Here is a 13,335-nt window from a genome sequence, read left to right as displayed (position 1 = left end):
CAACAATGGTCCCACAGTGCGGTACAGTATTGATTAGTATCACTGCATAATTATCGATCCGAGCTCAAAATCAGCGGGCTGATCTGCCCAAGGTTGCATCGTGAGTTAAGTATTGCTAACCTTTAGTATTCCAGTAATTAAGTCAATGATAAATCTAATTTTATAAGCAATGTAATTATTCACGGCTTTTATCTGATCGTTTGCAGTTTATTAGGTTAAAAGTGTTGTGTGTGCATGTACGTACAGGCACATCATAGTGACCTTGGCATCGACTTTATGACACAAGGAATAAGAGCTACTTTTACTACAATTGTTACACTTGATATGACGTCAAGTAGGTAGGTAAGTCTTTTAAAAAGGACATACAAAAGGCGATGTTTACTTGATTCATTTTCAACACTTCATTTTTAATTAATTCTTGTTTGACTCCTTGTATCAAAACTTAACTAATTTTAATTCTTGGATTAATATAGTTATTAATATACGTACCTACCTAATACCTAACTATTGCTTGGAATCTGTGCCTGGAAGTCATAAACTGGAATAGCTAGAAGGTGTGTGCAATACGCAGTCCTTAATCGAATTAATCTCATGGTGAACGCATATCATAATAAATAATCACAGAATTATGGAGCGCCGCCCACACACTAACTAAAACTTAAATTAGGTAGTAATTTATGAACAACTTACGAGTTGTTACAGTTGGCGGGTTAACTGAATTTTAGCGCACAAATTATTATTAGAATCCTCTATCTGTTCTTATGATTTTCTTTTAAGCAAATCCGACAGGAGTGAATGGGCACTAACAGAGCAGTTACCTAGGTATGTAGGTAGGTACCATCTTAATACTGCGTCTCACTTAACATCAGGTGTCAATTACCTGCTCTTTCTTCTCTGCATAAAAAAAAAGAATAAAGGAAATGAGTTTTCAAATTACTGTTCAAAAACATAACCCTCCTTCTGGCGCGGACGGGTAAAAAATAAATAAATAAATAAATATCTTTGGACAATCTCACACAGCGCCATCTAGCCCCAAAGTAAGCAATTAATATGCAAAATGTATAAGCAAATCTATTTTTATTATGTAATTTTGGCGCATATTTACATAAGATGAAATTAATGGAGAATAGTGAAAAAGTTTTCAGATTGACTGATATGTGTCACTAGACCTACGAAATTCGGGGCATCCTTCCAATTTGGGTCATGGAATTCTGGCCATGTAACATCCCATGCGTATTTTCTGGCATCATTGTATTGGCGTAGTACAGTAAAATTATTTTACTTCTCTAGGAATGCTGTGCGGTCTAGAATACATACATCTAATTATTTACTGCGCAGCCATCGGGTGTGTGCGATACGCAGCCTCTAATCTAATCTGTCTAATGGTGAGCGCATACCATAATAAATATGCACAGAGTTATGGAGCGCCGCCAGCGCTGCATCGGATTAGTGGCAGATTACTGCAGATCTACGAGTAGATAGATCTTTTATTTATTTATTTGCCAGCATTTTGGTCGCGGTTTTATCCACTTTAAACTTCCAATTAAAAAACATCATTGATTCTGTAGCAAAATACCAGTTAAAAACCCGCTTTAAACTTTGGACTGCCATTTCATCTCCTTAGAGGGTGAATTTTGGAGTATTCTTTCTAGCATTAAATAATAAATATGCACAGAGCTATGGAGCGCAGCCAGCGCTGCATCGGATTAGCGGCAGATTACTGCAGATCTACGAGTAGATCTTTTATTTATTTATTTGCTAGCTTTGACTCGCAACTTCGTTGGGCCTTGTTTCATCCCCTTAAAGGGTGAAATTGAGAAAACCCTTTCTTAGCAGAAGCTTACGTTATAATAACTAGGTACCTATTTGCGTGCCAAATTTCAGCCTAACGCATTTAGAGATTTAAGATGTATGTTGACAGATCAGTCTTACTCACTTGACGGTTTCTTTTTATACATTTATCTATAAAATAGAGAGACAGATTAAAGTCAAATCAAATACTTACAAAATATGAAGTTTAAAGATTTACAGATCTTATAATGAGACTGTAACATAATAGTGTGCCTAGTAAATACACTACAGCTTATGTTATAATCTCTGAACGCACACTACTCTGTACTTACACTTTACATTGCCGTTTGTAATGTATTTGCATGCAAAACTTAAAATAAGGGTTCGATGTTTATTGTGAATTATTTAGGAGAAGAACGACTTTGGATTATCTATGTCCAAGACTTCATATTGCATTGAATATTTAATTGTAGAGCTTCTGAATGATGATACATTTTCCGTAAAAATCATGAAGTTGTATTATCATAATTTCAGCCACAACATACGAGACTATTCCCACCTATTGTTCCCACCACTGCAACTCCTGTCTAGCCAGAATCTACAGCTTGACCGCCACAAAAACCCAACCAATGAAGATCAAGTTTGTCCCGGGGGAAAGTTAAACTGTCATTGGACCCGCAACGAAATTAATCAGAAGAACATAGGAGGAGTTCGAAATTAAGGTTCGACTTCCCTCCATTGCAAAGCGGATGACAGGTGACAAACAAAGGTTTAAAACCTTTAAGTAAAGATTATGACCACGGACAATAAATATCAATTAAGGGGGCCTATCTTATGAGCAATTAGCAACTAGGTACCTGCTAATAATATTTTTTACAAAATCGCTTAAAAGCACGGAAATTTTTCTTTGTCGCGACAAGAGCCTGTCTTTTCCAATTTTTGAGTAAGTGGCGATAACTTACACAATTTACCAAGTAAAACACTAATACTTACCTAATAATCTTTTCCCACCCTGTAAGCTTCCACTGCAGATTTCTCGTCTACGACAATACCCATTTCATTGTTTACCCACAATATTGTGGTCTATTATATTTCGTCCATTCAAATACATGTTTTATTTATAACAATGCAGGCCAAAATGACCTCTTTTTACACACCCTGACCTTCGAACTGCTTCTGAATGCATTCGCAGCGGAATTTATGGGACCGTTGTCTAGAGTTGGATGATATGATGCACTTGTAACTAGTAAAGTAAGTTGACGATACACTGATGATAGAATTGTGATTTATTTGCGAAAATTTGAAATAAAAAGAAAGTAATGAAAAGCTTGTAAAAAAGGTTAAGTAGGCGTACTTGAAATCAAATCAAATCAAACCAATCAAAAATATTTTATTCTATTTTAACTTACCTAACTTAAGAACGTCAAAAAGAAATTAACGACTAAAACAAAGGCAGTTGTACTTTTGGACGTTGGACGAGGTATAAGGTATTTTACCTTTTCTTTACTTTAACAACAGGCTGGATTTCATCATCATCATTTCAGCCACAGGACGTCCACTGCTGAACATAGGCCTCCCCCAATGACTTCCACATCGCACGGTTGGTAGCGGCCTGCATCCAGCGCCTTCCCGCTACCTTTATCAGGTCGTCGGTCCACCTTGTGGGTGGACGTCCCACGCTGCGTTTTCCGGTACGTGGCCTCCATTCCAGAACCTTGCTGCCCCATCGGCCGTCAGTTCTGCGTACTATGTGCCCAGCCCACTGCCACTTCAGCTTGCTGATCCGTCGGGCTATGTCAGCGACTTTAGTTCGTTTACGGACTGATTTAACTTTAGAAAAAGGTTTAGTACCCAGTTCTAAGATTCCATGGCGGTATTTCCCGATTTCTTGTTCTTAAGTAATATGAAAAATAAAATACAGTCTGAAAGGCAAAAATATAAAAAGTTTTCGAGCAAGTGTAGGTAAATTGAGTGAAAAAGGTACAGTCCCCAGCACATCACACTTTATAAATACATTTTTCTTGCGAAATATAATCTGTTGAGACTATAATAAGAAGTCATTTATAAGATCTCGTCCATATCTATAAATAAAAACTAGGCACACAACTGACTCATTTTTATAGAACAAAAAAAAACGTAGTAATCGTAGTGCAAGTGTATCAGGCAGATAAAAAGTATTGATTGTTAATGCAGCAAAAACTTGATTTTCCTCCTTACCTTTGTTTAGTTCCTGCTCGAATGCTTATTAATATTACCCAATGACGCCATGTTTTACTCTAAAAATAAGTTTCTCATCAGTGACGTACAAAAACGTACTTTGTATTTCATATTACGTCATACAAATTTTCATTACGATGCTGATCGGGGTTCTTCGTAATTTCCCATTACTAAGCATTATAAAGCTGCTTAATTTTACCAAGAAATGCCATATTTAATTCTATGTGTGTGCAGTAACTACTTGTGAAAGTTGAAAGGTTGGTTACTGCGACAGAGGTCAATCCCGTGGGATTGATCCGCGCAAAATATTTAAAACATATTTTTCTATACTTACTTATCTGATTTCAATAGAAAAATATTTGCTTTCTTTGTGATTCAAATGTGTAAGCATAATTTTTGAGTCGATTTAATTGATTGTGTGCACTAGCTTATAAGAAATTTTCATATAAGTAGGTGGTACTGATAAAGGTAAATAAAGTATCATTATGTTAGACGTTTACGAGTATGTAGTAAAAAAATTAAAATACAGTCGCCAGCACGCGCCAATGTCTTTTTTTAATAATTGAGCTTTCGTAACATAATAAATTTGTATCCATGGATGCGCTTTACGATGGTTGTCGGACCACCATAGCCGGCACGGTAGCGCGGTCGCGGGTTCGACGCCGCGTATCGTTCGTCTACAACAATCCCGATCATTTTTGTCCAGGCCTTTTGTTCTGGTATTTATTGGATGTATGCTACCATTGTTATTCCTCTTTTTAAGTACTGCACCGAATGAAATGCTTTAGTGTAGCGAGGACGGTATGATTCATGGGTATTGCGAATAAAATGTGCGGCTGGGAATAAGGTTTAAGGATTATTTCTTTAAAATGAAACGGAAATTACTGGATGAATGGATCTGTCTGATTTAAGTACCTATTTGGAGCTACATTTGTCTTTTGATTAAATAACATCATCAACGCTAAGTCAAAAATGCTTATTGTAATCTTCTTTTAAAAATAATTTTAAGGACATATTATGGTTCCACAATCCACATGTATAAAGCAGTGGGCACTGGGCAACGGTTAGTGGGTATATTTGATACTATTAAGATTTTCAATAAGAAGAAGACAAAACTTTTATGACTCGTTCACAAAAGTAGGATTACAAGTCCAATTCCATCACTACAACTTCTAGGATTCCCAATTCTTTAAGGGTCTAAATAAAAGTATAATTGCCAAGCAGCAAAAAATAAAAATAAATTCGACCTATGAAATGTAAGTACCAACTTCAATGTTTACATTGAAATAGTCACATGCCCATTAAAGCTCATTTTTAAATCGATAAAAAAATAACATAAGTACCTACATTTTGAAACTACCGCATCAGTATAGTTCTTACACTGCCAACATCACCTTTACAAAACCAAGTTTGCACTGGAGTTTATTTTTACACCCATTCATTATTATTGACAATCAACCAATAAACCTTTGCTGTCGATCAAACTCTTTCCCACATACATTTCACTATTGAAACTTGCTTGCGTCCGCGCAAATGAAAAGTTGTTGCTTTGCAAGGAGTTGTACGGGCTTGAATTCGGAAATAAGTATTTATTGATTCCTGTTAGGGTTGATTTTACGTTAACATGGTGTTGGTGAGAGGAAAGAGGTAAGTTTGGTACAGTTTACGCGTATGGTGTGATGGGGAGACAGGCGCTGGCGGCACCTCTGTGCGGTGATACGTACCAATCAATTTGTTGTGCCACAATACGCAATACATCGTTGGGAGTAACTGGCTCACACCGAGAGAGGGTGATTCTGTGCAAAGTTGCAATATTTTGAGACGTTGAAGATTCTTGAAAGATTTTCAAATATTCGTAGTTCACTGTGTTTAAAAGAATTCACAAAGACTTTGCGTCAAGTTGATTTTGATTTGTTTTTTTGATTTGTATAAGCATATGTATCCATCCAGTTTGTATAAGCTAAGCAGCGTAATGTTGAAAAAATCACTACAAAGTTTACGATGCTGCTTTCATATTTGATCAATATTTTAGTAAGAGCTTTCTTCTATAATAAAGTTCTCAAATCCTGATCATCACTTACTATCAGATGAGATACAGGCCAAGAGCTTTCTCGTTGTGGATAAAAAAAATCCACTATATTAATAAAAAAGCTTTGTCTAATACAAAAGTACAGTGGACCACAGTTCCAGCTGTCCATTTCCGGTCATGATGTCGTTTCTTTCACAAAGAATTACCATTTGATGAGAGCGAAACTAAAAACGCGACATGAATGACAACACCACTCTTGTAGCGGAGTTTTGGGCTGACACTATAGGTTTTTTGTCGACACGACAAGAAGATAAGAAGAAGAGTTTTCTCATAAAAATCACTTAGATGGTTGGCAGTCCACAACAGTACGTTTCTCGAGAAACTTCCTGCCCCGTACAACCAAACTGTGAAATGGACTGTCGTCTGCGGTATTTCCGGACGGATACGACCTGCAAGCTTTCAAGAAGAGAGCATATCTGTCTGCGAGTGTCTATGGGCGACAGTAATCACTTACCATCAGGTGATCCGTATGCTCGTTTGTCTCCTGTCACATAAAAAAAATACATAAAAAAGTCAAAATCAAAAATATCGAGCCAGTTCTGTTGCAGAATATCCCCGCTCACCGGGTGTCTCATACAAGATGCATAGATGCGCCGGAGTCGGTTTTTGTGGCCTAATGAAGTGCCGCGCTCACTCATTAGCCGATGCGTAACGAGTTCGAGTCCCCGTGCGTCCATGTGGCGCATTGTTATTCCTTTTGGACCTTTTTATTGGGTCTATTTTGGTTTGTTGTTGTTTGTCCGTGAATGGATTTTTTGTAATGATTTTGCCACGATTATTTACACCAAGTTATTACTGACATACAGTTACAGTATCTAGTCTGAGTTGTAAAATTAATTGATATTCTGTCATCTTCATCATTGTAAGTATAGAACTTAGAACTAGAAGAAACCTACAGAACTTGAATTTGTTCTTCGTGTTAGTTAATGTTAATAAAAAAACCCGCTTGTTTATTATATTGTAAATGGTTATAAATATTTTTGGTCGTTATGAAGATATTGTAATAGTGGAAATACCTAGTCACTCAATAAAATTTTAAATAAATTACATTATTAACTAAAATATTACGGAAACATGTTTCATTTACGATGGGTCCACAACCCTAAGGCTGGGTTGCATTATTTTAATTAACAAATGTCAAAAATCTGTCAAACTTTCTTACAAAAAACACCAGTCATCGTTATAGTTACGGTTAAAGTTAGGTGGTGCAACTCAGCCTAAGCATCGTAAAAACCACGAGGAACGAAAAACATAAGAATGTTGCGGTCAAAACAGCATTACTTATGACTAAACCCATAAACAAAATAGACCTAGTACCTACTTATCAATTTCGAAGTGTTTCACCGAAACCTAGGCTCGGAGCCAGCATTATACAATCCGCACCCTATTATAGTTCACGGTGCATTCGCTTAGTGCTTGGTGTGTGCTGGACGAAGGCGTTTATTTCAAATTTTCAATAGCTGCAATGTTAGTCGCGCTCTTTTAGCTAACGCCGGCCAAGTGAGGACATACGGGAGGAAAACTCTACATGGGGCGGGAAAAAAACGTTGAACGAAGTGCTATTAATATTTTTGTAGAAGCTTTTTTTACTAACTTACAGTGTTTAACTTAAGACACATAAATTATTCTAAATATTGTAGCTTTCAAGCTATTTTATGCTATTAAATAAGTATGTACGTGGGTTTCACCAATAGGCAGATAAGCAGTCCCTACCTAAATGACAGTATCTAATTCATTAAAATAAGTTTTTAATACCTACCGCGAAATGAAACTAAAACCCACCACAAGCCCATCAATTAGCACTACACACAATTATCAGTGCAGACAACCCACATAATAAGTGGTTAAGTGGTAAAGCTAAATGATCAGCTCACCCAGACTATCTCCATGTTACCATCAACAAACCCAAACAAATATGTTAAAAATACTTGTAAAAATCGTACAGCGTTTTTTCCTCCCGTATGTTTCCGTACCCGGCTAACTCCACTCATCCGTAGGTGGTTCTTAGCTCCAGTAATATTAGTAATTTCCCCTTATCAACTTGTTTTAGGAGAGAAAATGGGGGCGTATAGTCGCGGGACTAAATAAAATTATCTTAGACAAACGCGTCCGCAACAATCACTTAGCGTTAAGGCCGCGATACACTTGCCAGTAACTGGCACACTTGCATACCAGTTCCTTGCAGGTGCCAGCAAACTTCATCATTTCAGCCACAGGACGTCTACTGCTGAAAATAGGCTTCACCCAATGATTTACACATCGCCTGCTTAGTCCTACTAACCTAGCCTGCATCTAGCGCCTTCCTGCTGGCTTTATGAGGTCGTCGGTCCACCTTGTGGGTCGACGCCAAACGCTGCGTTTTCCGGTTCACCAAACATACCCCTTAAGGATTAGATAAACTAACTTATTTGAAACTTCACACTATAGTCTAGTATTCCTATCAAATAAACACGTGTATCTAGTTTTTTTTTAGAATAAACCCCCTAAAAAATTGTAATGACAAAGTCTGAAAATCAACATGGGGTGTTTTTGTATGATTTTTCGGGTCGCTTATTACGAAAACAATACGTGACAAAGACTTTCTGAGACAGAATGAATTTCACACTGGCAAAGCCGCGGGCAAATCTAGTTGTGTACGTTAACTGGCATGCATGTATTTGACAAGCGTTTTTTGTTGGAAATAGAGGCATTTAAGGATGCAAATTGCATGCAACTTGTGTATCCACATTGCGCCAGTTACTAGCACATGTCGTTAACAAACATGCAAGTTACTGCTCCGTTTTACTGACATGTTGTGTATCACCGCCTTTATAGAATAATCCGCTTCGGGGAACTACATTGGTGTTGAGTTTGTGGTATTACTCGTAGTAAGTCAAAGGTTAAGGGCGTGTTTAATGTGTGCTAAGTGTTTGATGCTTTCAATGAATATTGCATAGGTTTATGTATCTGGAATTTCCAGTTGGTGCTGCTGTCAAATACCTATCCCATTAAAAACAATACTTGTCAAAAAAACCAAGTCTCGCAACTCAGTTGTTCTACGGTAAAAAGTTGTGAGATCCATGTAATACCAAGTCCAGGCCAGGAAATCTTTAACGTTTTACATAAATTTTGACTTGGCCATCGCACTAAATAATTTAATTTACACGTGTTTTCATGCGATGGCCAAGTCAATATATTTCAGTTATATTTCAGCCGCGTTAAAAATCAATGCCAAAATAAGCCGGCTTATAGACTGGCTGTTTCCACAGAAAAAGAAAAGCAGATGGGCACAATATAGCTCGAATTACAAAATCAGTATCAATCATACTTAGAAAGTACTCCAGTCAGACAAATTTATCCCCATCCTTTTATACTGTTTTATAAAATGATAAAATTCCGTGCGCCCGCGCATTGTCTTCCGATACAAAAGCTATAGCGATATATTGTGCATGCAATATGGGAAATGGAAAGTGGAGGCTGCGTAACGCGAGGTTCCCAGGTACGCGCTGCTATGCACAATTCTGTAAGCTAGTGATGGGATCTATTCTACAGGATAGTTATCGATAAAACCGATATATGATGGACACTACAATCTATATCTATACTTCTATACTAATATTATAAATGCGAAAGTAACTCCGTCTGTCTGTCTGTCTTGCTTTCACGCCTAAACCACTGAACCGATTTTGATGAAATTTGGCATAGGGATAGTTTGAGTCTCGGGAAAGGACATGGGATAGTTTTAATTCCGGTTTTTGAAGCAGAGACGCGCGCGATGAAGTTTTTCTGTGACAGACAAACATTAACGCGGGCGAAGCCGCGGGCGGAAAGCTAGTACCTATTAAATAATTTTCGAAATTTTGTTACAGTAACCAAAGTTGAGGAATCCATAATAAGGAGGGTGATGATTTTTGGCTGAATGCTATGTTGTTTGTGTTAAGTACTACTTTACAACAAACATCGACAATGTAAATATCAATGGACTGTCGCGATGAAGAGTTGTCAACGATGCCATTTAGCAATAATTGCTTCGATGAATATTGTCATTCAGTTTCTGGTTTTTTGTTAAGTGCCTGTTAGGTTTTTTGTAAAAAAGCTTTGATGAACTTTATGATTCCAAAAATCGATATCGACATCAATCGCATCACTAGCGTATCTCATACGTTTTATTTGGCTGTGAGATGCGCAATGTGCGTTGAATACTTCTCGTGGTATAAAACAATCCAGTGTGCGCGTGCCTTTGTCTCAGCCTAAACATAAAAGCCAGCCCATATTGCGACAAGTGAAATTATTTATGCGGCTAACTAATTTTCTTAGTTAAACAAATTCAATATTTTTAAAGCATTTACTCACGTCAGTTAAGTTCAGTCTAGTTTAAAAGAAAGCTTCAAAGTAAAATAAAAAACTCTGCAATGTTTTTTTTGTTATTTCAGAAATATGAATAAATTAATGAAATAATTTATTCGAGCCTCCAGTTTCTTCAGATTTAAAACTTTTCTTTCTTCTCTCTTTATTGCTAAAAATTCTGTCTTTGATAGAAGATGTCTGTTTGCTACGGGCTGTGCCTGACCAGACATAATGCGCTATTTTTGTGTGATTACCGATTACTTTAGTGGGAGATGAGGTTAGATTGAATAATATTATTACACAGGGTGTGCGGAACAAGTAGAACAATTCGATAAAGAGTGTACATGCTTCGCATACGGTTTGAAGGAAGAGATCGGTCAGTAATCTTATCTTCTATGATTTGATAGATACTCATGTACTTCATTATATATGCATTATGTCACGTTTGAGACCCGTTGTTGATAAAAAAAAAATTACAAGTATCCTGACACCATGAACAAAACATTCCTTTTTATTTTCCTGGAAAAAATACTTACGCTAAAGAATCCAGGACGGTGATTGAGTTCACTCTGTAAGTTTTTGTCTAAGCAACACCCTGTATTAAAACCTCGTTCAGTAATCGGCCTGCTTGAGTTATGTCGGCGGATAAATCAAAGGAACTACTGGTAGAAACACTATTAAACTATTTTGAAATTTTCAGCAAAATGGGGTCTAATACATCTTTAGAACTCTAGTGTGGAATGCTCAAACCACTAAACAGAAACTCAAGTTGAGAAAATCTTTGAAATGGCAAAAGGACGAAATGGATTTATTAAAAAAAAATAGTCATATGACATAATATTCATTTATGGGGGCTATTTGCCAACAACCCACCATATGTTTTACTCGGAATCCTATTCCGATTCTTAATCGTTAAGATTATTGCTAGGCAGTTCGAGGCAGGAAATGAAGGTAGGAAGAACACGGTGGAAGGAAGAATGTTATTAGCGGATTGGAAATTATATTTAACAACAGGAATAGCAAGGGATTGATTAGGATACAATAAAATTATTTAAATCATAAGAGCAAAGCGATCGCGGAAGAAGTGTCACCACGACGACATATTTCAAATCTCTTCAACGGCGATGAGTGAGCGGAGATCGGTGACCGGCGTTGAAGCGAGACGGCAGCATACGTCTTCACGGGTGTGCGAGTGACGCAGACGTATTGTGACGGCCGCAGCACGCATGCGCCAACGATTCGTTCACGTTCCGTCAAGTCGGGGTTGGCCCAATCTCATAGGCGGAAGCGGGTCGCTCCGAAATCTAAGGCGGTGGTCCAAGTTAGGAATGTGGCGGATGGCCGCCACAGTCGCCTTCGTACCGTAGGTGTAGTGGTAGAAGCAGTGTGGATGGTCAGGCGGTGGTTGTCTTGGTCTGGAGCGGCTGCGTGAGCGATTGTAGCGGTTATTTTGAGATCTCGCACGTGATCGGTTCTCTGAATCCTCAATCCTGCTAGTCAGCATAGCCACCTGTTTGGTCAACTCTGCGATCTGGTGTTCCATGTCGCTGTTGGGAACTGCAGCAGAGGAAGTGCTGGCGACTTGCGGAGTTGACGGTGCGATCTCATAGACTTTATCAGCCAACTCACCGAGTTTGTCCTTATCGAGGTCCATTTGAGAGGCGATGACCGTCTGGATGTTCTGCGGCAGCCTGCTGGACCACAGAGTAAGCAGGAAGTCAGAAGACACCGAGGGACCAGCCAAACCCGACAGGTGACGCAGGAACTGAGACGGCTTCCGATCGCCCAGCTCTTCGTGCATCAGAAGCTGCTTAATCCGCTTTTCCTGCGAAGCTGACAGCCGTTTAATTAGCTCGGACTTCAGCTTTTCGTACTTGTCCGTAGGAGGCGGGTTGGTGATGATGTCCTTCACCTCGATGGCATATTGGTGGTCTAACTGCGCAACCAAGTAGTAGAACTTAGTCTCGTCCTTAGTTATACCCGATAGGACAAACTGTGATTCAACCTGGGCAAACCACAATGCAGGCTCCTCAGGCCAGAAGGGCGGGACTCTTACGCTGACTTTTAAAATTTCCTCATTGCCCATTGTTTACAATTCGAAAAATCGCTCACCGCTTATGACCACACCGCGGCCTTATCCTTTTGTAGAATTTTTCCGAACTTCGACTGCTTCGGAAATTCTCCTTTTCCATTCATAAGCATGGAGAAAGGCCTCCCCCAAGGTTTTCCATAATGAACGGTCCTGCGCTGCCTGCCCGCATCCAGGCTCTTCCCGCGACCTTTACCAGATCGTCGGTCCACCTAGTAGGAGGCCTGCCCATGTTACGTCTTCCAGCCCGTGGTCGTCACTCGGGAACTTTCCTGCCCCAACGGCCATCGTCTCTACGAGCTATGTGCTCTAATTTTAACTATTAAATACAATAAAACATTAAAACTGTGGAGGGCCTTTCCAGATTAAATCCAGTTTTCAATGTGGTGTACGAAATAATGATATTTTAAAGCAGTCAAAAACATTTTATACATTAGTGTTGTACCTGTCCTTTGACAAACCACTAATTAAGTGACAAAATAGTAATGGTCTCCAAAAAAGTAAGTACATTTCTGACCAATGAATCATCCCAATAGAAATTCTATCTGTGACGAGCAATTTGAAAAATGCATTCGGTTTTTTGCCTCGATTGAGTATTACAACTGAATCCTTATCCTTCCATCCAATTTATCCTGACCTTCAACTACAAGGAGATCTGACGAAATTCTTAGGAAGTTCAAAAACCTGGGAGGTCTACATAAATTAGTTTCGTGTCGGATCGCATCGATTTGGAGGAGGAACGCCTAAGAATTTGTGTTATTTCGGAAGTGTAGTTTTTCTCGTCCATTATGCGTGGGCGATGACCCGCAACGGATCTGGCGGT

General features: G+C 38.6%; 1 protein-coding gene across 1 annotated transcript; it reads right to left on the bottom strand.

Moving 5' to 3' along the window:
- Positions 1-11,666: 11,666 nt before the first annotated feature.
- Positions 11,667-12,509, bottom strand: LOC114353627 (uncharacterized). The gene has a single exon (XM_028305686.1). The coding sequence runs from the start codon at positions 12,507-12,509 to the stop codon at positions 11,667-11,669; it is 843 nt and encodes a 280-aa protein (XP_028161487.1).
- Positions 12,510-13,335: the final 826 nt, after the last annotated feature.

Source organism: Ostrinia furnacalis, unplaced genomic scaffold (assembly GCF_004193835.3).
Source record: "Ostrinia furnacalis isolate ACB-3 unplaced genomic scaffold, ASM419383v2 OfSCF1754, whole genome shotgun sequence".
Classification (NCBI taxonomy): Eukaryota; Metazoa; Arthropoda; class Insecta; order Lepidoptera; family Crambidae; genus Ostrinia; species Ostrinia furnacalis.
This window is presented reverse-complemented; position numbering and strand designations above follow the sequence as displayed.